Below are 23777 nucleotides of genomic sequence, written 5' to 3'. Positions count from 1 at the left end.
CTGGGCTTCCACTCTGAGTCCCAATCAACATCCTTGTCTTCATAATCATAACTTGTTTCTGAAGGATTTTAAAACGACACTTAGTGAGTGTCACATTACACAGGATGCACTGCTCATACATTAACCATTACACAAGACCTATGAGATTTGGTTTCATGTATCGTCTGTTTCAAGAGTTGTTGGCTTAGGTAGCTTGGATTGGCGAGAGACGACTGGCTGCTGCCTTCAACCATGAACTTCGAGGAAAAATAAAAGCTTCCCTGGCTCTGGAGGTAAATTGACCTAAATCCTTGAATGAATTGTTTTAGTGCGGCAGATTGAGTCACAACAGAAAAGATGTCACTTGGAGAAACGAAGAGAATTAAAAAATTTTGTTAGACTATTGCAAAAGAATCTAGTGCCATCTTTCCCTCTGAGAAGGAACCCAGCCAGATTGGCAATATGAGAAAATCTCGGACTTCTGACAAAAGACAGAGAAGAATAGAAGAATTACTGCCTTTCTATTGTGGAGGAAAGGGCACCGTTTACACAGCTTCGCAAAGAAACGAGGAAACTACTATGCTCAATCCTGAATGGTAAACCCAGGTCGATCTATAATAAACCAATGAGCTGGAGAGGGATACAGAGGCTCACACAATCTGACACAAAGACCTCAAACAGGGTGCGGGGTTAATCCCACAAGACCTGCATACAAACATACAGAAAGTGAACTGGGTTTTGGGGTCTGGAAAATAAGGCAATGGGTTCCCTTTGTAGTCTTTATTTGAAACTTGAAATCAATTTTTCTTAAACCATAACGCAAAACTGGCCAACACATGTTTCATGACACAAGTCGCTTCCTCAGGGCCAAAGCCAGTACCGAATGCTATGCCGGTATACTTTACCGGCATAACTTTGCCGGTATAAGCATGAATACCTTTATTTGCGATTTTTGTTAATATTCGGACATTCACCTCATTGTAGAATTGGATCTTGACTATCTCATAAATAGGAATTTGCATTAACATTCAGCACTGTTACTAGTCCCAAGGAAACGACTTGTGTGTTAGCCAGTTTTGCGTTATGGTTTAAGAAAAATAAATTTCTTGTTTTACAAAAAAGACCCCTAATGTTAACCAATGCCTTATTGCCAGACCTCAAAGCCCAGTCCACTTCGATCCATAATAAACAGGCATTTGTAGTGCAATAGGTCTCACATTACTGAAAGTTTAAACTCTCGGTGTTCCATTATTATTTGCAAATGGAAAGGACACTCGTAATCACAACAAATAGCTCAAACGTTCAGTAATGCGAGACCTATTGCATTGCAAATGCTTGTTTTCTAACGGATAAGAGGAGGGTCAACTTCAAAAATTGTGACTGAGAAGAGGACAGCAGGGGCTAGAGATAACTTGCTTTACCAGTAAGTAACTGGGCATTAATGTACAATGAAATTACCTCTCCAGGAGCAGCTGCAAGAATGACAGCAGTTTGACTGCCTCCAAACTGTGGAGAAATCTTAGCCGTGAGGGTCTCCCCAAGACAAGAGGAAATATCATCAGAAAATGGATTCAAGCATGTAATTACTACAAGTACTAAAGTATGTTAATTTACCAAAAATAGAAAGATGCAATGTTTTCACGAGTTAGTCATGTTTAAGATTCTGTTATATTTTGCTAAAAAAAATGAAAAAACATATCATTGGGAACAGCACAGTTTAGAAGCCAGTTGAATAGCTATCCCGCGGTATTTTGCTCGACTTCCTCATTCTACTTCTTACTATTGGAAACGTGGCCACTTTCTTTCCTCATTCAAGCCCCAGTCCTAACCTTCATTTCGTTTCAACGGCAGCTGTCATCGTTAAGGCTGTTTTTTATGTCTACAACCTCCTCCTCCTCCGCCGCGCTTGCGCAGTACACCTTCAGGAGCCCTCGCAAGACTTGTCCGCGCATGCGCGCTTTTTTTCCCACGTCCCTGTGCTGTTCCCCCATCAGTTTCCTGCCGCGCACCCCCGCCGGAAGTGGTCAACCCGGAAGTGATCGCGGGGGTCAGTAATGGCGGCTGTCAGAAGGGGCACCAGTAGCGCCCGCGGAAGTCGGAGGCGGACCGGCGACGAGCCAAGGCAGTGAGGGGAACGAACATCCAAACCTCCCCTTTCGTCCCTCCGAGGAGCCCTCCCCTCCAGGGCTCCGCCCCCATTAACCCTGAGGTCCTCCCCTTGGCTGTCAGGGGAGATCCTCCCCCAGGGCCCTCAACCTCCAGGGCCACTCCAGGCCCCTGAGCTTCTAGAGACACTTTCCAGGGCCCATGACAACCCTCCCATAACCTATCCCCGACCTCAGGCCCCGCTGCTTCTGCCCTACCTCAATATATCCAGTCTGTAGCCCGTGCCTGCCAGCCCCTCATACCCAGGACCCCCTCCCTCCCCGTCTACCCTCCAGGCCCTTCCCCGGCCCCGCCACGGCCTGTCCTCGCCTCCACCCCCGGAGCCCACCCGGCCCCCCGCTCCTCTCCACCCTGGCGGAGCTCGGGTTGCTGGCCATGATGAAGACGCAGTGCCTGCTGGGGGTGCGCAGCTTCCTGGCCATCGCGGCCAAGCTCTGGAGCTTCCTGCTCTACGTGCTACGGAGGCAGGTCCGGACCGTGAGTACCAGCCAGTCTGTGAAAAGAGGGAAATGGGCTAGGAAGGTGGGAAGGGGTAGGTTTGGGGTTACAGTGCATGCCAATATATGGTTCAGATGGATGAGTAACTTATGGTAAAGAGGCCAAAAAGTGAAAGGGAGATGTCAGGGGAATGTGGAGGAGAAAGAGTTCTTGCGAAGTATGAAACTTAGCGACGGAGAAATGCCGAGCACGTCTAGGTGCAGATGTGGTGCTTATGAAAAGTATACATTGAAAAACAGCGAGAACTTTAGCCCTAGAAATTCTTCTCGTTGCTCACCAGCCGGACTGTGCAGAAGAGGACTCTGGTTGTCAGGAGCAGGGTCATTATTCAGTTACATCTTGTAAGCAGTTTGTTGACGTACTTGTATGGTGCATCTCAGTCGCCTTTTGGTTATAATCATGGCTGCAGCGATCAATCGTAAGCAGTGGTAGGTCGAGGATAATTGTATTGTACAGAGGTGAACATGAAGCTGCAGGGAATTCCATGGGGAAGTGATGACACAATCAACTGACGTACTGTACTCTGAACATGAGTATAGTTCACATATCACTTGTAGTCTCAACCTGCCGACCACACGGTTATCCGGGAGAGTGGGAATGATAGATTTTTTATATGGTTTGTTAGGGAACCAAAGGTGTTGTCCTTTTACAGAAAGGAGGGAGCGACCATATTGTGGATTTCCCTGAGTTGCTAAGGCATGTTGTTCCTGCACTTAATTACGTCTGCGAAAGAGGAAGTCTTGTAATGCTATCTTTACCAAGTTATTGACAGAAGGATTCAGTTGTGTCTTGGTAGTCAATCAACTAATCAGGGATTTGTGAAGTGTGCTACTCACCCGTGAGGGAGTGGGGTAGTGCAGCTCCGATTCAGCCAAAGAGCCAGGTCTTGAGGCTCTTCCTGAAGCTGTGCAGGGTGGCAGTATGTCTGATGTTGAGTGGGAGCTCGTTCCAGGTCTTTGCGCGATGTAGGAGTAGGTTCTTCCGCCCACTCTGGCTCTGCGGATGCGCAGGGTTTCAGCGAGGTCGGCGGAATGAAGTTTCTCTTGGGTACGTGGAAGGAGACTCTTTTGTTGCGGTATTGGGGCCCGGTGTTGTGGAGGGATTGGTCGCCGTGAGTGTGTAGCTTGAAGGTTATTCTCTACTCGACGAGGAGCTAGTGAAGGTCTTGTAGGTGGTGGGCGATGTGAGAATCAACCAAGACAGCGAAAGAACACAGCAGCAGACCAAGGTAAAGCACATTCGCTCACTTAGTTTCTCAATTACTACTTTGACTGCAACAACTTCCGGCACCTGCTGCTGAGAGATGCCTATTAACAATAAGAATTAAAGACTAAAGAGAAGTAAATTCTTTGAAGGTTCTTCTTTTTATTAAGTTTCTTTGGATAACAACAGCGGCACACAGCCAGCGCGTTTCGTTCCCCTGTGCCACTGGAACTTCGTCAGGGCTAATAGTATGTTATGAGGACTTCCTATAGTCGAATCGGCATCATCGATGGAGATTTGCACTTCAATGCACGTCAACTTATTATTACGGAAGCACTGACTGGTCATTATTCGGAGACTGTTTTTCAACCCAAGTGGGACCCCATTCTGTGTTAGCGTTATCGACTGTGGGGCGTTTTCGAAGGAGACCACATAACAGTGGTGCCATATTAGTATATATATCTATTGTTATCCATCAACAATTGGGACCTTCGAAGAACGGCCCTATAAAGCATTTATTCAAATTTCTTGGATCTACAGAGTTTCCTCATTTGTACTGATAAGACTTCGTTCCACCTATTAGGACGACGAACGCTCATCCTGCATGACTTCCATTTCTAGAACGTACGAACATACACTGTGCTTCGGTTCGACTATAGGAAGTCCTCATAACATACTATTATCCCTGACGAAGTTCCTGTGGCATGGGGGAACAAAACGCGTTGGCTGTGTGCCGCTGTTGTTATCCAAAGAAACTTAAAAAAAAGAAGAACCTTCAAAGAATTTACTTCTCTTTTAATTGTTTATGTAGCGCGCCTTCCTTTTGTCTTTAATTCTTGGTGGTGGGCGATGTGTTAGTCGTAGGATGCAGAGGATGAATCTGGCACTGGTGTTAAGGATGGTCTGGAGTTTTCGGAGCAGGGATTTGTTGATTCCGGCATAGAGGGCATTTCCGTAGTCCATGTCTGCTTGTTATTAGTGTGTGGGTGACGGTCTTTCTGAATTCGGAGGGGGGGGTCCACTTGAAGGTCTTGCGAAGGGTGTTGAAGCACGAGGAGCAGATGGCGTTGATCTGTCAGGTCATGCTGAGGGAGGAGTTGACTTTTATGCTGAGGTTCTGGGCATGGTCCGTGGGAGTGGGGGGGGTGTTGCCTAGGGCGGTAGGCCACTAAGTGTTGTCCCATGCTATGGGGGTGTATCCAAGTACTTCTGTCTTCTCCGAGTTGAGCTTCAGACAGCTGATACTCTTCCAGGATGCAACGTCTTTCATTCCTTCCTGGAAGCTGAGTCTGGTTGCTTCGGGAGGGAGAGGATGAGCTGGTTGTCGGCGTTGGATACTATGCTGAGTCCATGCTGTCTGACGATGGCAGTGAGGGGGCCATGTAGATGTTGAAAAGCGTGGGGCTGAGCGATGATCCATGGGGTACTCCGCAGTGGATCTCTGTGGGTCCGGAGAGGAAAGGCGGGAGTCTGATTCTTTGGGTTCGGCTGGCGAGGAAAGAGCGGATCCAGTCGAGGGCAGTTCCCTATATGCCAGCGTTGTGGAGTCTGGTGGTGAGAGTGCGGTGGGAGACGGTGTCGAAGGCTACAGAGAGGTCCAGTAGGATGAGGGCCGCCGTGGGTCCCTGGTTGAGGAGAGTGCGGATGTCATCTGTGGCAGCGAGGAGGGCGGTCTCGGTGCTGTGGTTGCTGCAGAATCCGGATTGGAAAGAGTCGAGGATGGAGTTGGCTTTAATGAAGTTTGTGAGCTGGATGTTGATGATCTTCTCTGTGACTTTGGCCGTGAAGGGGAGGATAGAGATGGGTCTGTAGGATCTGCGGAGGGCTTCTTGAGGAGGGGCTTGACTTCTGCTCGTTTCCAGTCATCAGGGTATGTGCAGGATTTGAAGGTGGCATTGATGGTGTGTTGTAGCTCGGGTGCTGTGGCGGGTTTGTGGAAGATGTGTAGCGGGCAGGGGTCCATGGGGGCTCCTGAGTAAATGCTCCTCATGGTCGTGGCTTTGGTGGTGACCGGGGTCCAGGCAGAGATGGTAGGCTGGCTGGCGTTGCTGGAGGTAGGTGTGGTTTCAGTGTCTGTTCGTTGAAGTTGTTGTAGGAGGGACTTGATCTTGAGATGGAAATAGGAGCCGAGCTTGTTGCAGAGGTTCTTGGAAGGTGTGACGTCTGATGCTTCGCAGGGGGTTTGGTGAATTCCTGAATGATGCGGAGTTCCTTCGAGTTGCTGGAGTTGGCGAGGATTTTGTTTTGGATGAAGGTCCTTTTGGTGGATCTGATGCATCAGTGGTATTCTGTCATGGCATTCTTGTAGGTGGTCCAGGCTTCTGGAGTTTTGGTGTTTCTCCATACTTTCTTGAGACGTCTGCTGGTGCGTCTGGGTTCTCGGAGGTCGGTGGTGAACCAGGTGGCTTTCATGGGGCGCTGTCTGTTGGAGTTACGGAGGGGGGCGAGCTTATCTGCGCAGTAGCTGATCCATCTTTGTAGTTTGTTGGCTGCAGAGTTAATGTTGGTCGTGGTGGGAGGGGGATCGTGGTTGAGGGTGGAGTTGAGGTGCCTTTCGGTGACCTTGCTCCAATTCCTTCATGGAGGACGTGGTGTAGGTTTGTGAGCGGTTGTTTTCTCGAAGGAGAAGTGTACGCAGTGGTGGTCTGTCCAGGGGGGTTGCGTTGTGTGGCTGAAATGGATGTTGTTTCCTCCTGCGAAGATGGGGTCGAGGGTGTGTCCTTCCTTGTGGGTAGGGGTGGTGATGAGCTGTTTCAGCCCGATATTGACGAGTTTGTCCATGAGGGCGGTGGAGTCACTGAGGTTGTCGAGGTGGAAGTTAGTACTGAGAGCTACTTATGCTCAATGAAATTCATTGAGAGCTACTAATATTATTAGTGCTGCATAATTAAAAAAACAATTTATATGTATAATAATTCAACCAAGCAAAAGCTTTCTAATTTAATGAGCTGGGATGCACAAGCCCTGTACGCAATTCTTCATTAGCTTGTCAAGAGATAATAGAATGCGACTGGCTCGGCGCCCTGTCACTGCTTCATATGCTACAGTAGCTAAATATACTGGTTATTTCGGGGCACCCTCCAAGACCTGACATCTCGTGCAGGAAGCTCTAAGTACCAGTTGGGTGTCTCAGTGGAACTCTCGAGGACTGTTGGGTGATTTTCTAGTTCTATGCAGCAGAGCCAGAACTATGCAATCTTCCTACTTTTCATTGTGGCACACAAAGACCATTAGTGTGCTGATCGAAGGCTCAAAACCCTTGCTGAGCAAAAAATAATCTATTCCCTGCTACGTTGATCAGTGGTGCGGGGTAATTCAAACCAGGCGGTTGGGCAACTCCTCAGCTTAATCTGGGAGGTAAATGTGAACCTTGTTAGGTGCTGTCACTTGGACCAGGATATAGACACCCCTAACTTCAGAGATGTCACTTGTGATTATGTGGAACTCTTTTAAACCAGCTCTGTTTCTAAGAGGTGTCTCGAAGATGTATCGGCTGCAGTGCAGCTTGAATGCGAGGAAGAACGTAAAGGGCAGAGGATGTGGTGCACCACACTACAGAAAAAGTTGTAGTCAGGGTGTCAACTAGCATTGCATCTCTGTTGTGTGGAGATATACATTTTGGTATTGAGACTCATACGATTAGAATCGTAGTTCTGCATCATGGTGCCTGTGTGGTTCTTTGACACCAGCAAATGTAGGACACATTACATTTGTTTAAAGTGCATGTGTAAGTTGTTTTTTGATCATATGCAGTGTGCCTTTGTCTTTATACTACGTTCAAGCTATATTAACATATACAGTTTGTGTATATGTATGTTACTGTGGCAATTTTACATTATGGAGAAAAGGAATACATGGAGTAAATGACTTGAGATCAATGTGCAAAGTCAGTGGAAAACTGGCAGGTGCAAGAAGCACTATGACTATTCTAAGTCGAGGATGCTATTCGTGTTCAACTCTGTTGATCAGATTTAGTTTTTCTGGAACATAACTGTTCTCCAAAAGTGACTACTTTCTATATTTTTAACCATCTCCATTCACAATCCGAAAGTAAAACATGCTATGTGATTGTGAATATCAAATTGCCATTGCTAGCTTGAAGACCTGGTTTGCAGGATTTATGCAGAGGCTCATACTGGTGACCTCAAACCAGAAGGGTTGTGTGTTCTGTTTTCTCCTCTCGCTGCCTCTTATCTGTATAGTTCTGCTTTCTCGCCTACTCTGCTACCCCTCCCCCTCCTCTATTAAGAGGGTTTTGTATTTGCACATACTCTCATTATCACTGAGATGCAGGTCGTTGCAGCAGTGAACTTGCTAGACCTGGGCTTAGATAAGGCTCCACGATCAATAACAAGCTCCTTCCTGAAGTAGGCCTTCAGTAGCACATCAAGGATCTGTGTGATTTCTGGTTCGAATGTATAATATTATTGTTTTGTTTGATGAGTCTTGCCTCAGAGATCCTTTCCATGGTATTGACTTGACATGTTTCATTTCCTTTTAGGATGATATATGAGCAGCATTCATGCTTTTTATAACCACACAGTTTTTGGCACACTGTATGCAGCTAGCTGATTTATAAGTTACGTGTGGCAAGCCTTGTTTTTCAAATTATTATTAAGAAACTATAACTCGTGCCCTATGGTAACTATAACTTGCGCCCTCGCCACGCACTGCTAATAACCCTACATATTGCACCCCTCATGACCTCTTGTATGATATCATTGATAATATCACTGTAACATTACCAATTAAATTATTGATTATGAAAGCTGTGCCTGGAGGGACGCAAGTTTTAGATCCAGTTAGAGTTACTTGAGATAAATATTACTGGTGAATTTCTGTATTTTTTACAGTTTAAAACGTTACGTTGTTCCTGTACAATTCACCTAACTATAATGTTACTTTAACCTTTGTTTTTTCTGTGTGTGTGTGCGAGATATATAATCTCAGTCAACTACATACCTCTAGCAACTGGGGAAATCTGTACTTGTTATAAGTTCCAGATCAAGTGTATTGCATGGTTATCACCAGAGGGCCACACACCGTCATTACATGCTGTCAACTAAGGAGTGGAGGGGTGTTTCAAACTCCTTGCTTGGTCTGTTCATAATCCCTCTTCCACTACTGACTAGAAGAATCCTTGTTGTAGTGGTGGTTTTGAGCCACAAGCTCTCTGTGCCTCTGGTCGGTTTGTCACGAGCTCTCTGTGCCTCTGGTCTGTTTGTCAGAAGCTCTCTGTGCCACTGGTCGGTTTGTCAGAAGCTCTCTGTGCCACTGGTCGGTTTGTCAGAAGCTCTCTGTGCCACTGGTCGGTTTGTCAGAAGCTCTCTGAGCCACTGGTCGGTTTGTCATGAGCTCTGTTTCTCGCGAGCTCTGCGTGCCGCCGGTCTGTTTGTCACGAGCTCTGCGCGACGCCGGTCGGTTTGTCATGGACTGTGCTTGTTACCGATACACGGTATCGGTCTTGTTGACTCAAGCTTCACGCACTGTCAGTCCACTGAAAGCCTTTAAAGTTCCGACCTCATCCACTAAGCTACTGGGACTGGCTGTGCATTCCAGGCTTACTTTGTTGCGAGCTCTCGCCAGTAGGAACCAGTGGTTGCCACCTTCCTTACGCAGTGTTTTCATATGCTTAGATTCTTCTAGCTGTAACTGGGTAAGAATGAAGAATCATTCACATGCTGGTGTGCTCTAAATGCTGCTATCAGACCAATGTACAGGGTAACACCATTAGACTCTGAGAGAAGTTACCTTCTTCCATTGAATTCCCATACCACCTTAACAAAAGCCTTGAAATGCCTCATCTCTATATCCCAGAACATAAGAATTTCAGTGTAGTTTCATTGAGCTTTTCTGAATTTCATCTCCTTAGAAAGAAGTTGAATGTGTTCCCACACTAACTACATTTTATGTTCTTTAAGAAACTGTTGAGCTGGAGCCTGGGTGTGCTGATGGTGTCAGGTTTTATTGCAAGGCTATTTTTGGTGCTAATCCTAGTAGCCGCAAGAGTTTTTGACTCTGCACTTAAAAGTATGTCTCGTTTGCAAGCAGAAGGGCATTGCATGCTCTGAATAATGTTTTCTATCTGGTATCAAGTCAGCAGCCCTCTTCTGTGCTCTCGGGAGGGGGGGGGCAAAGTGAGGTAAACTACTCTAGAGCTAGTAAATAAACCTATGGTTAGGTTTATAATCACTCTGAAAGGCATAGTTGAAGGTGACTTAAGAGGACATCTAGGGTTTGAGCTTTTGATCTGCTTGTAGGTAGCTTTACAATTCCAGACTCGACCTGTGGCATCCTTCTTGTCTAGGAGAACTCCTGGAACTAATCATGCTTGCTAACTCTGTCACATTAGGTTTGACACCTTACAGATGGAAGGCGTTTTCTACAGCATAATGCTGCTCTGCATGCCTAGGACGCATTTTCTGTTCAAAGGGGGAAAGTGCGTCTATGTGTAGGTTCTGAAGGACCAAGAGAGAGTTGGAGAATAGTGAACAGATACTAGGCAAGCTGAGTTTAATTTGTAGCTTTAAAGAGAGTGAGGGGGGTACTTCTTTAAAAAAAAGAAAAAACTTTTATTGGTTTGTCATTCCCTTTATTGGAGTCTTTTTCTCCGTCTTATGTAGAGCTCGGGCATCCACCCTTTTCAGTTATAAGAGCTACTTAAGTTCAATGAAAATCATCCCTTGCTACTATTATTAGTGTTTTAAGAGTGGTGGAATCAGGGAAAGATTATATTCACGGCCAACATATGGAAGATTGCGAGCAGTGATCATGTCCGTTCATCTGAGATGGATACCAGCAGTACCATGGGACCTAAGATGGGGGTTGGAAAGAGCCTCCCAAATCACAGCGTGAATTGCAAGGCGTCTCCAAAATATTCTTGAGCTCTTTCCTTTCATACCAGATTATCGCGTGTAGCATATGAGACATCGAGTTCCTTTGAAGTGTACAGACCGCGATTGCCACCTTCCTGGTCCATCCTTTCACAGACATGTTGCACCCACAAAGTTGAGAGGTAGCTGATTGATGAAACGTCTCCTTATGTTCTGCTTTCTGTTTTGAATTCCTCTGACAAGCAGCACTCCGCTCCACCCCACCTTCCAGCTGACACCAACAGACAAAGAAGACTGTAGCTGAATAATTCTGGGAGGAATATGTAAAAGTTTGGAATTGCCTGACCTATACGCAGAGCTGGACATGTAGAATGCATACACCCTACAAACGTGTTATACGTATGGGGCAGAAAGCACAAATCCGAGATTTCTCATCAACCAGTAACAGAGGTCCTACACCTGTTTTGACCAAGAAAGGCTCTTGAGTTCACGGTCTGGGTCGCTAACTGCCAACTCCATTTGCCAGGCTTGTAAAAAGAACCTGGACATTTCTGCATCCCCACCAGGAATAGTTACCTAGCAAGCAACTTGATAGAAGGAGCTCACTGAATGCTTCCAGTACCCCTCGCCAGCAAAGGGAGGGCTGCAAAGTAGAGGAAGGCTTCGACTATATGGGCAGGAATAGTGGAACATTGACTCGTCGTAGCCCAGAAAAGGAACTGTTCTGCCAGACCATGTGTTGCGGTCTTGTCACTCTAACTTCCCTGCAAAATGCCCTGAGCAAAGCCCCTTGTTCCTAAATAAGCAAGTGCACCAGAGACCTATTTTCCACTAGGGAAAAGTGCATTAATGTCTGGCAGATTTATCAAAGGAAATAGAAGCTCCTGTGATGGCTTGGCACTAAGGACCATCATAATTGGATGCATCAGATTCATTAAGGAAATAGAATTGCGTTTGGTTTGGAGCTGGAAGAAACTCCCAACCTCTGTTGGCTGTTGTGCATCTCAGACTCTTGACTAGAATCAATGCAGCGACCAGGAATGAGTCCATCGCTTGTTTGGGAGATGAGCTTGAAGTTGAAGCCGGAGAAGATCCAGGAATGAAGACTTCCTTTTCTGCATTGAGTGCAGCCTAGCTCACCGCACTACAGAATTATGCCCATGCAGGTTCACATGCCCACCTGCACACTAACTCCAGCTGTGCAGTCCATTGTAGGAGCCAACAAATGGGGACCTCTCCTCTCTGCCAGCAGAATGCAGCACAGTGGTCTTACTCCACATCCTCGAGGTTGTCTGTAATCGGGCTTGCCTTTCCTTGTAGTTGGTTCATCAGCTGCTAAGCTGGTCTCAAGAAATAGTCTTCTGGGTTTATCAGTGATTGTGTAGAGTTGTTTGGTGTCATATTTGTTTATTGTATCTGTTTGCGACCTTTGTTACATGGTCTTTTTATAGTATCTTGTATATGGAGTTGTCTTTGTTCCTTTGTGCTTGAAAGAAGGTACCGGGTTTAGAGCTGTGTGCGTTCTTGTGAATGCATTAGTAGAGAGAAAATTATTTATTGTATAGTTAATTAAAACCCTTACAATATTCCAAAGTATAAAATATATTTCCTTCACGTGCTATAATAGATTGGATATAAACAATTAATACCACATTTAAAATTTGAATTCAATTTACAAAATATGTTCTTTTTTAAAACATGCATGAATTGCTGAAATATAATTATAACCTATATTTTCTTTCGATAAATTCTCAAAATAGGTAAAAAATGTAATTAATTGACAAATTAATTGTGGGTCCCCCGAGTCCAGAGTTTTTAGTATTTGCTGATCGGTAGGTGCGGGTTCCTCTTTCATTGAACTTCCTCTTAAGTAAATTTCGGCGATGGCACTTTATACACCTGATATGCATTTGCCTGGTGTTAAAGTCCTGAACTGATGCTCCACAGAGGTTACAATCCTTCGGGCCATTAGTAGATTTTGATTGATTGTCTTTGGAGCTGAGTTTTTAGTCTATCCTTTGGCTCTTGCATATATGAACAGGTTTGAAGTTGCAGTTAGGTTGTGGCAGGTTATAACAAAAATGCCAAAATTGATAAGTTTTAATAGTATATGCTGAACTTGCACTTATACTGTAGGTGTCTGCTGTTGTTTGTTGGGCTCAATATGTAAATGTAAATGTACAGGAATTTATATAGCGCAAATCACCAAGCGGTTTCTAAGCGCTTGCTTAGGGAACCCGTCCTGGTATTCCCCTGTGAGATAACCCCGGCAGGGTATCCACAAGGTGAAAGCCAGGCATCCCACCGCGAGGGGCCGTTGTGGAGATTAAGCAAGCTATTGCCCAGAGTCGCAGCGTGTGAACCCGTGAATCGAGTAGGCGCCGGAGCGAGAATTGTCGAGTCCATGGACATTTTAGGACTCAAGACCCCGCCGAGCCGGGAATTGAACCCTGGTCCCGGGCTGACCTCTGCTTCCAGGTCTGCCTCCTCTAACCAGTGAGCCACACTTCTCCACGCAATAGCATCTCGTCCGTTTGGGCGTACAAAAATTATAGGGTTGGAGATTTATTTCATTAGTAAGCTTGCCATTGGTCTTAAACCTGATGCGAGCAAATGGGTCAGAATGCAGCAAACTTAACATTTCTTAACCAGGTTTTCCAAGGCCATCCCAGGTTGCTCTTTGCCAATATATTATACCAAACTAAACCAGGAGTATTGTCACTTGCAATCACTTTATTAAGAAACTGTGAAATAACTCCCTTTGGCAATCTGCTCTAAGCCACAATTACTCAGAAGTAAACAAGGGCTTAAGAGAGACTGCTGTAGGGCTTCCGCAAAAGAACACCTCTTTTAGCACTTCCTGTATTTCTTGCTGGTGTGACAGCTTCTCAAGTTCTGCAGTCCCTGCTCTTTATTCTGCAACCAACAGCTGGTGCTGCAAGAACCCCCCCCCCCCCCTTGCTTTATTTACAGCTATTCTTCAAAACTAGATAACACGTTTAATGTTGGTCATTATTAAGCAAATGTCCGCGTGAAGATGTCGGACTTTATGAAAACTGGTCCTGTTTCATGACTTCTGGGCTCTCCGCAGATTCAGTAGAAGGTACTCTCTGATCCATCCTGCATTGTCCAGTGATGGAGACTCCACTGTTTCCGATCTTTGTAGCATCTCTGGTGGTTGGTCTTCTGATGATTAACTGCTAGAAGGCCCATAAAGATGGCTGCTCCTTAGCTTAACTGTTTTATGCAAATAGTGGTTCTGTCGGATTTCAAACAATTTCTTTATATAATTAGTATTTTACTCGATTCCTTTTTAAAAAAAAAAATCAACAAGAAAATTACTTTCATATAAAAACACACACCACAAGTTTGTACTGAAGCAAAGTTGTAATCAATCCATTTCTTTGCACATCTTATTTTGGAACATACGGAATTGGGTTGTCCACAGTAATAAAATTGCAATAATATACAAAGTGCAGAAGTAAGTGAACGTGATCAGTGATTTAAAGGTGACTGTTATACAGTGTCATGAAAGTGCAAATAAAAACATCGGTCCAAAAATAGCTACAATTTTTCTCAAACAATATAGTTAATCATATTTTTCTTGTTTGGAATACAGTAAGGACCAGTTGTGAAGTTTACGTCGACGTTTCGTAGTATCTTGATATTAAAATTTCTCACCAGCCGGTGGAAAAATAGGGACAAAGTGCCGCAGCCGCGATCACTTGTAGACCATAACAGCAACCGTCTGTACCAGTCTTCTGTTCTATTCATTCGTGAACCGGCTGGTGAGAAATTTTAATATCAAGATACTACGCATCAATCAAGGAGAGGTAGCTACCACCCCCTTGAGGCCACAAATAAACGCCTTTTCACAGAAAATATCAGGTTGTCCTTATCTTGTCCTGATGAAGACCCGAAACGGTTGCTAATAAATAGGCACCACACCGCAGGGTCGAAACGTCGACGTAAACTTCACAACTGGTCCTTACTGTATTCCAAACAAGAAAAATATGATTAACTATATTGTTTGAGAAAAATTGTAGCTATTTTTGGACCGATGTTTTTATTTGCACTTTCATGACACTGTATAACAGTCACCTTTAAATCACTGATCACGTTCACTTACTTCTGCACTTTGTATATTATTGCAATTTTTTTACTGTGGACAACCCAATTCCATATGTTCCAAAATAAGATGTGCAAAGAAATGGATTGATTACAACTTTGCTTCAGTACAAACGTGTGGTGTGTGTTTTTATATGAAAGTAATTTTCTTGTTGATTTAAAAAAAAAAAAAAGGAATCGAGTAAAATACTAATTATATAAAGAAATTGTTTGAAATCCGACAGAACCACTATTTGCATAAAACGTATTACCCAGGTTCTGAGGGTCACTGGGTTACCCCATTAGAATTAATCCTTAGCTTAACTGGGCCACTGCTCTGGAACTCTGTCACCCCCGATTAAATGGACATGCCTTGCAGTCAGGAAATTTGCAAACTGTTCTTTGCCTGGCCGAATCTAAGGAGATCCCATGAATAGCTTTGGATTGAGCACAGAGATGCAATTTTTGAGCAATTCATGCACTTTACAAATTTCTTTGAACATAACAAAATGTAAGATCTTAGGCCTTGGGAAACGCACACTGCTTGCCAGTCGTAAATTGTATGGATAACAAGACAGATTTCGTCTCAGTCTTTCTCCCAACCCCTACCTTTTCTTTGCTACCCTCATAAGTACTTTGAAGCACTCCCGTCATATCCTCCTGTGTTCCCCCAACTTTTATTTTCACCACTGTTCTTTATTGCTTTACTCTACATATTTTCTTATAATCAAAACTCCATTCCTTTCCCCTCTCTTGTTGTATAGGTCCTGCAAATCTGTAAAGGATCTGCACATTTTGAACTACATAAGCTAAGGGAGTGGTGTCCAGACTGATTCCAAACACCCCCAAAGGATATATTCGTCTGTAGACCAGCTAGCTCACAGTGCCACCAGATGCTCCCCCAACCATACCAAGGCGCGAATAGTTTCTGGCAACTATCGAACATGGCAACCCTGACCCCTCAGGGATCGTGGAAACAGTACAGTATTTCTCGCCCAGTCACTCGTGCTCACGTTGTCTCCGAGAGATACACAGAATAAACGGTGGGGACGTTTTCAATAATTATTTATTGAACCAGTGTCATTCTAGTAAAAAATACATGTGCTGCAACAACCATAAAGCAGAAACATGTATAGACTATTACAAGCTCCAATAGAGTAAATAAAAGGTAGAATTCTTCCATGGTGCTAAAACAATGATTATATGCAGGCATATAAATACATGACCGTAATAATGCGCACTCCTACAACACCAACCCTAATTAGATGTACCTAAGTGTACCTAGCATGTATGTTAGTGTATAGCCAAGAATCCCCCATGGAAACAGCCAACCCCATTACCTGATGTGAGAGAGCGCAGAACCCCGTCTTGGTCTTCAGTTGGACACCCCGCAAAGGACCCCTGCGTACTGGAGTGTCTGCATGCACGGACTTCAGTGTCTCTTGTCAGCGTGGAAGTCTTTTTTCGTGATCTGGTTTGCCTAGTGCAGATTTGGTACTTATATACCCAAAAGGTACCCTCAGGAGTTCTACCTAGATGGTCATGGTACTATGGACATGGCCAAGGATGATGATAGTGGTGACCCTTATACAGAGGTATTATGCAGAAGATGGTAGTCCTGCTGTGATACTGAGAATTCTCCTGCATAATAAATGAGGCTAGTTTTCGGAGAATACTACATGACATTTATGCAGCACCTAACTAGGTAAAAGGTCAGCGCCAGAATCGTTATGTAGAACAATGGTAGGACAAATGTAGGTAAATGGTCGTGCAACTACCTAGGCCTATTTTGGGATATATTGGGGTTCATAATACTATCGCTGTAAGAAGTAGGATTGCTATGAAGGGGGTCCTTTCTGCTTCTCCCGCTGTCACTGTCCGCACATTGAAACGCCCTTTCTCTTGTTCTGCCCATCTCCCCTCCCACACTTCTTTTCCTTTTCTCTCTTCTTTTTCACATCGCTATGTATTCAGCAAAAGGCAATATGTTGACAGTATAAAAAAACTGTGCATATTAAGAAGATAAAAAATATTGTAAGGGACAGATGCCGTTCTCAGAAACTGTGCCAAGCTCCCACATCTCAGATTTTGACAGACTCTATCACGATTTTTTAGTAAGTATGAATTTCGTTGACTTTCCCATAGTCTCTGTCCTTTGCAGGGTGTGCCATTCAGGGTCACTGCTAAAAGAGATAAACTAAAATGGGAAGTACATTTAAAAACATGTCCCATGAAAATGATAAATTTGATCCGCAAATGAATGCAAATGGGGTTCCAGTAATCGCCCAAAGTCACTTAGCCGAAAGTGTCTTCAATCGTCTTTCGCTTTTAAATCCGATAAAGTTTAAGATGTTTTCTGTAAGTAGCAGTCCTCATTTCCTGCATCCACTTAGTACCATCCCACCCGGTATTAAGACTCTCATGTTCCGCACTTTTTTGGGACTGCCATGTAGTATTTTCAGTCTTTAACTCCACAACCTACTACAATGACTCATTGCAACCCACAGGACGATCAGACACCTAAGACGTCTCCTAAGTACTTGCACATATACATATCCAATGCAAACTTGGGTGGCTTTCTTCTCTCTCCCGAACAAAAATTTACCATCATTATCATCATCATGAAGCTCCATTTCAAGATGTTGATCCACACATACAAAGCTCTGCCCAACGAAGGAATAGCATATATAAACAAACATATGACATTATACCAACCGACTAGACTCCTACCATCCACCTCCCTCTTCCTCGCAGACACCCCACAAGAACCATCGAGGCAACATCGGAGGACGCTTCTTCTCACACCTGGCAGCCAAAGCTTGGAAAGACCTTCCCCTGCACCTCAGGACCACCCAGTCGCTCTGGCAATTCAGGAAAGTACTCAAGACCTGGCTGTTCGGATGAACTGATCACCACACAGAAGCGCCTCAAGACACTCATGGGTGATTTGCTGCGCTTCATATTTGATTGATTGGTTGATATAAAGGCTCTACTTATAACTGGGCCCGCAGTCCCATTGTACATCATAATAAACCATGACCAGCCAATTCCGCATGGCCTGGTTGCCTCGAGTGCGCCTCACCTCACTTTATCAAAAACTCACTACATCCTTATTTCATGAATACGTAGAACATTCACACTGCTATTTGGTTTTTGCAATGAAGAAAAGAGTTGGTAGGCTGGGAGAGGAGAGTAGAAAATTGCAGCATGTCAGACATCCCTTTATTAATTAAACAATAAAGTTTGCAGATTGGGTTTGCTGCAAAGAGCACAAGATGTGCAGTTGCAGAACCGCCATAAGGAAGGTCATTAGAAATACATTTGAATGTTCTCTTGCTGTGGACAAACTAGAGCTTTGCTTATTCTCCACCGGATTCACATTTTACTCTTTAATTTTTAGTAGAATCCTGCTTCTGCATCTTTTGCACCTAAGCCTTTCCATTCACCTTTCAATTAGAAAACAATTGGAGAATGATCCGCCTTTATGACTACTTGGCAGAGCTGTTAGAAGGATGAACTGGATTTTACTGGTGACATAATGTGAGATCAAAGCAGAGAGCATCAGAGTGTGGTACATTGATAAGATGGAGTAAGGGGGCTTGGTACTCTGTTCTTGGGTTAGTCATCGATAAGGTGCACACACTGGGAGCATTGAGGGACTTGCTGGGGGGGGGGGGGCTTTGAAAGGGTCTATAAGGGGCTTCTAGTTTGTGTCAGCTTCTTGCCTGCTGCCATTTGTTTGATCAATACGGTGTTCCTGCATTGCACATGCAGTGAACATTGGCTCTTGGGAAGAGAGACGGACGCTGTACGTGGTTCCAGAACATGGGTAGTATGGCTGAAGGCAGTGGCTTTGATGTCCGTAGAACAGCAGTAGTTTCCATCTCGGGTGTGAGTAGGATAGTGTCCACTTACTCTTAGCAAATTGCTTGTTTTAGATGTTGCTGCTGATCCCAGACCTTAGACAGATGTCAAAGTCAAAAAGTCCTACTTTTGGCTTATGATGGAGGAGTAATGCCTACAGTGGCTGCGCCGGTGCTGTGGTTTCTCTATTTTGGCACTTTAGCATTAATCTTAACTTAACATTACAAAGGCTGGAGTTTAAAACTGACAATAGCAATGACTGCAAGTATCTTCACCTGTAATCGGGGCAGTTTCATGATTCTACTCCATTTTTTGGAATTTACAATCGAGTATATAATTTTTTTTAACCAAAAATATTTCTAATATTATAAGGCAATGCTGAAATGGTTAGCCAGTAGCAAGTGTAAATTCATGGGCGGCCCCTTGCCCAGTGTTTGCTTTTCAGCTGCGGGTGCCTTGTTGAGGGATTGGTGGTCTATTTTTAAAGATCCTCCCTATGTGTCTTCTGCGAGTGCAGCTCTCGCATCTCCTTGAGAAAGGCTTTGTTACTTTGGCCCTTCTTAACTATGTCAGCGGCATGAGACTGGCTCTCATCACATGAATAGGTAATGAAATGGCATTCTCCTGAAGTCCGAGAACTTCAACAGAAAAAGATTGTCGATGTAAGACCGGTAAACACATACTAAGTAAGTGCTCTACCCACAGGAGAGATCTACCTCTAACCTGTTGGTCACCGGTGGATTATAGTGAGTACCATTGAGTTGGGTAGCAAGCACAATATTTAAGCACAGATAGACCAATTTCATATTTGACATGTGATGTGGTCCCGTGCAGTTAGGATGAGCTTGCTGCAAGGATTATGTATGTGGTACTTGCACTGCGCAAATCTAGCCAAAACACAGCAGACTGCTGTTGAGGGTACCAAAGCAGGGATATAGTCAACGAGAGGGAGAGTCAGCTGGATGCTGAAAGCAGATGTGTAGTGACTGCATTATGATTTAATGTCATTAAAGAGGTGTGTGTCAACTCTTTCCTAAATTGGAGTAGCATTGGGTGGTCTTGGCCGATACATGACGTTGTTCCAGATCTTGGGTGCATAATGAAAAAGACCTGCTTCCTTGGGTTTTCTTTTACACTTCTTAGTCTGCAGCGTGATGTCTGGGCTGCAGGTGTGTCGAGCGAGGTGGTGAGTTTGTCTGCAAGATGAGCAGGTGTGCTCCTCATGATGGCGGTGCAAAATAAGCTGCAGGTTCTGAAGATGGTCCGGGACGGCAAGGGGAGCCAATTAAGTTCCATTAGAATGGGGGTGATGTCATCACATTTCTTCACGTCCTGATTGAGATGTGCTGCAGCATGTATGATGCTCTTAAGAGGAGGGGCAGTCTAAGAGGCAATGGAGCATCGCGTTACCGCCATTTAGATGCAAGTAGCTGTTCTGAACTTAAGTCACTGTTCTTATGTCCTTTTGGGAATAAACCATTTCACTTTCTTTAGATGCAAGAGCTGTGGCGGTTTCACGTGTGCACATGGTGGTTGGTCCAGGGTCCATGGCCAGCCAGTGTCTACATTAGGCTGCGGATGGCAGTGAGGCAGCTGCTGCTTGGCTTGCTCCGTGACTTTGTCCGACAAGGAAGGAGTTCACGTTCCCTTCGACCTCTTCTGCCCTGTTCTGATGGGAAGCAGCAGGTGCTTGTTTAAAATAGTGCCTGCGAGGGATGTGCGTCTGTTCCTTGTCGGTCTTCGTGGGCTTTCCGAATATGTGTTATGTTTCTTACACCCCTCCAGATTACTCACTGTGTACAAAGTCTGTAAATTTTCCGCCTGTTGTATGGGTATTTTGGGAGCTTATGAGTGGTGTAGCACAAACTTCAGCAGCATTGGCTTCTGTTTTTGCCTCATAGAGCCGTTTGATCTTGCTGCTGTGGAGTTTAAATGGGCCATTCACACCCCAAACTCCAGACTTTAACAAAGGTGACATTTGTGCTTCATGATGTGCAGCACCGAGACTTTTAGGGTATGGCACACATGGCAGCATGCGGCCACTTCACTGCCTTCCATCAGTCTACTACTTGAAGCAGTGGGTCTGCAACTGTACCAACCCACTGAGCAGCGTAATGCACATGTTGGAGTGCCTGTAAGAGGATACTATGTAAGCAGCTTGATCACGCTCGAATTACGTCCTTTCATTTTCTAGTGCAGTTCTGCACAGCAAGAGGTGGGAGGGTATGTTGGCATTTTGTAGACAGTTGACTGTATTGAAAACCTGTGGGGTTAGTTCTCCACCGCACAGCCTCTGCTGAGCTCCATGAATTTGATCCGCACCGTTGCAAATGTTCCTGGTAATCTGAAGAAGCTGGGTGTGACAGGCTTATCCCATCACCTGCGAGAAGGCTGGTGTGACACCCCAGCTAAGTGTGATACACTAACCCCCATGGGATATCAGACCGACTCTCTATCTCAGATGGACCCTCTAAGGCGGTGTTCTTCAAAATGAGGGCACTCTCCCTTTGGGAGCATTGAATTCTGTCTGTGCAGCATGAGCCGCAGCAGTGTTGGCTTCTGGGATCTTATCCACAGTTCCTTTCAATCTTCTGCTGTGGAGCATAAAATGGCCTCATGCGCCCCAAACCCTAGACGTTCATGAAGGTGAAGGTTTCTCGTTTAGTCAGCCCTTAACATAGTGGACTTAAGGTTACCGTTCCCAGATCATCATGGGGTCACTTCTGCATGCTGATCTGTGTGCACGCAGCATAAACACAAGGCTGTTGGAAAGAACACAAGCTTTCTGAGCCACTCCAAAAGTGTATTGGCAATTTTTTCTTTTATTTTGCAGTGTTTGAAAGGTATTACATATGTTAATGTGTGGAAATAAAAGGCAATTTTTAACATTTATCTCGTAGCATTTACTCCCTTCCTGCCAAAGTCAATTACTTGTTTCAGCTCTCTTGCTTGCAATTTAGAAAAAGAAAACAACACAGAACATATTTGAAGATTTTTTTTCGCAATGCACACTTCTATTCTAGTCACGTGATCAGCACTGTTCTGCTGTCAAGTGTTTGGATCTGGAAAAATCTGTGCAGCCAAAGTGTTTTTCTATGGTGCCCAGGTTATAGATGGAGTCAATGATGTCTAGTGTAAGCCCACACTGTCCTGTTGTGTCCTCTTATGAAATCATTCAGTGATAGAGCAAAAGAAAGACCGGGAGACCACCTGAACCAAAGACCATTGGAACTCATCTGCATTTCTTAGAGGAAATCTCATGAAGTCGTACGGTATTGTTTTTTGTTCCTTGTTTGCAGTAGCTGATGCTTTCCATAATAATTGTTACAGTATTATTAGGTCGATTTGTGGTGCGCCAGAGGGAATGAGGGCAAGAAAAAGTATGAAGAATAACCAGTAAAGCTCCTCCCACTTGCTTCTTTTGCCTACCTAGGACTACCCTTTGTTGTGTGAACAAACAGCATCCATGAGGTCTAGGTCTGGATGCGCACCCATCCAGCACCCTGGGCCATTTTAAATGATCTTCTTGGAGAATAATTTTCCAGACGCAAGTAGCTTTGGGGCCGGGCTGGGCAAATATGGAATTGACACAGCATGATTGAGCATACTGGTGGCCCACTTTTGCAGCAGCTCCCAGTAGTTTTCTTCAGAGGTTCCTGGTCCGAGTCATCAGACTTTCCTGCAAGAGTCTGTGGACAGAGTGTTGTGGATGTCTGAGCCCTAGTCAAACCGAACCTTGTTGGGTAAAGCACAATAGTATGTGACATTTCAAGACTCTATTGTAGTCCTGCGTGTGCCAGAAGAATAGTCAGTTCTTGTATTGAGCAGACACCATGAGATGGACTCCCAGATTTGAGGCTTCAGTTTGCTGTTTTTTTTACAGACCAATTTCATAATAATACCAAGGTTTTTTTGCTGTCTGCTGGTTGATTTATTTGAGTGGAACTGAGGGAATAATTGCTGGATTAATGCGTCATCTTTCCCATCAAGTCTAAGCAATATTGATGTGCTACACTGAAGTGTGTGTCCTTGTCAGTAAGCTGACGCATCCCTCTTGCCTTTTTATGATACAATGTCAAACATTCCAACCACTGAGAGCAGACTAATCTGTCATCATCGGAGTTGTCAGAAAGCTGTGTTGTGAGGCTGACCAGAAAGGCATTGAATGTCTCATCCACACGGATGTATGACATTACAACGCATTCTTTTACATCGCATGCTTTTACATCGCGGTTTTTACAACGCATGCTGTTACAACGCATAGCGCTTTGGGGTGCTGGATAGTGAATAGTTTAATTTACTATTCCAACCCCAGTACCCATGGACACTAGGGAAGGTGTTGGATGGTAAATTAAATCTATTCCCTATCCTAGAGCGCCCCCCAGCGCAATGCGTTGTAATGGTTTGCGTTGTAAAAGTTGCGATGTAAAGGCACTGTGTGGTAAAAGTTGCGTTGTAAAGGATGTTTCCCATCCGTACACATGGTAGATAAAGCTTGAAAACCCACTGAACGGGAATCGTAATGGTAGAGTAGAAACCGGGCTTATACAATCCAAATTTAAGCCTGGATTGAGCAAGAGACGGCAGTAAACATTGAGGAGATTAGAGACATAGGTTTCACCATTACATGGTTTGTCTTGTTATTGTACTTGCCATGGGTTCGCACACCCTCTCACTGCTACTGTCAGAACCAGTTTATGTTGCTTCATGGAAAACAGACACAAACACCCAAAAGGCCTCCAAAGCCACGGTTTCTACTGCACACAAACTATTGAAGATCAGGATAGCCCTCTTACAAATTCTAATACAGATCCTCTACTTTTGACAAAGCTGTATAAACCAAGTGTGCAAGTTCTTCAGACATCTGCACATGCTGTGGCAGGTATCCCTCTAGCCAGGAGATGCAAAGCAATCCAAATTTGCTAGATATGGAAACTATGAAGGTAACTCCTATAACAAGTCCCAGAATTACTATACATTCAGTCAACACGCCAAGTCTGCGAAAACAAATTAAAACTTCTAATCCTAATTCATTAAAAAAATCATAAGTGGCATACATGAATTAATATTTCAAAATAAATATTTGTTGTGCCTTCCAGTGACTCCAGATTTCAACCTTCCTTGGGC

The 23777-nt window shown here is 44.5% G+C and overlaps 1 protein-coding gene across 2 annotated transcripts in view; it reads left to right on the top strand.

Annotated features, from left to right (window-relative positions):
• Positions 1 to 1885: 1885 nt before the first annotated feature.
• Positions 1886 to 23777, top strand: part of CTDNEP1 (CTD nuclear envelope phosphatase 1) — a 76360-nt gene continuing 54468 nt past the window's right edge. The window contains exon 1 of one of the 2 annotated variants that reach the window (XM_078668588.1): positions 1886 to 2622. In XM_078668588.1, coding sequence (XP_078524714.1) covers positions 2521 to 2622 — 102 coding nt within the window. In that variant the 5' untranslated portion in view covers positions 1886 to 2520. The remainder of the gene's footprint in view (positions 2623 to 23777) is intronic. The other variant, XM_078668589.1, reaches the window with a different exon arrangement.

The sequence above is a fragment of the Lissotriton helveticus genome, chromosome 12 (genome assembly GCF_964261635.1).
Source record: "Lissotriton helveticus chromosome 12, aLisHel1.1, whole genome shotgun sequence".
Taxonomy (NCBI): Eukaryota; Metazoa; Chordata; class Amphibia; order Caudata; family Salamandridae; genus Lissotriton; species Lissotriton helveticus.
This window is presented reverse-complemented; position numbering and strand designations above follow the sequence as displayed.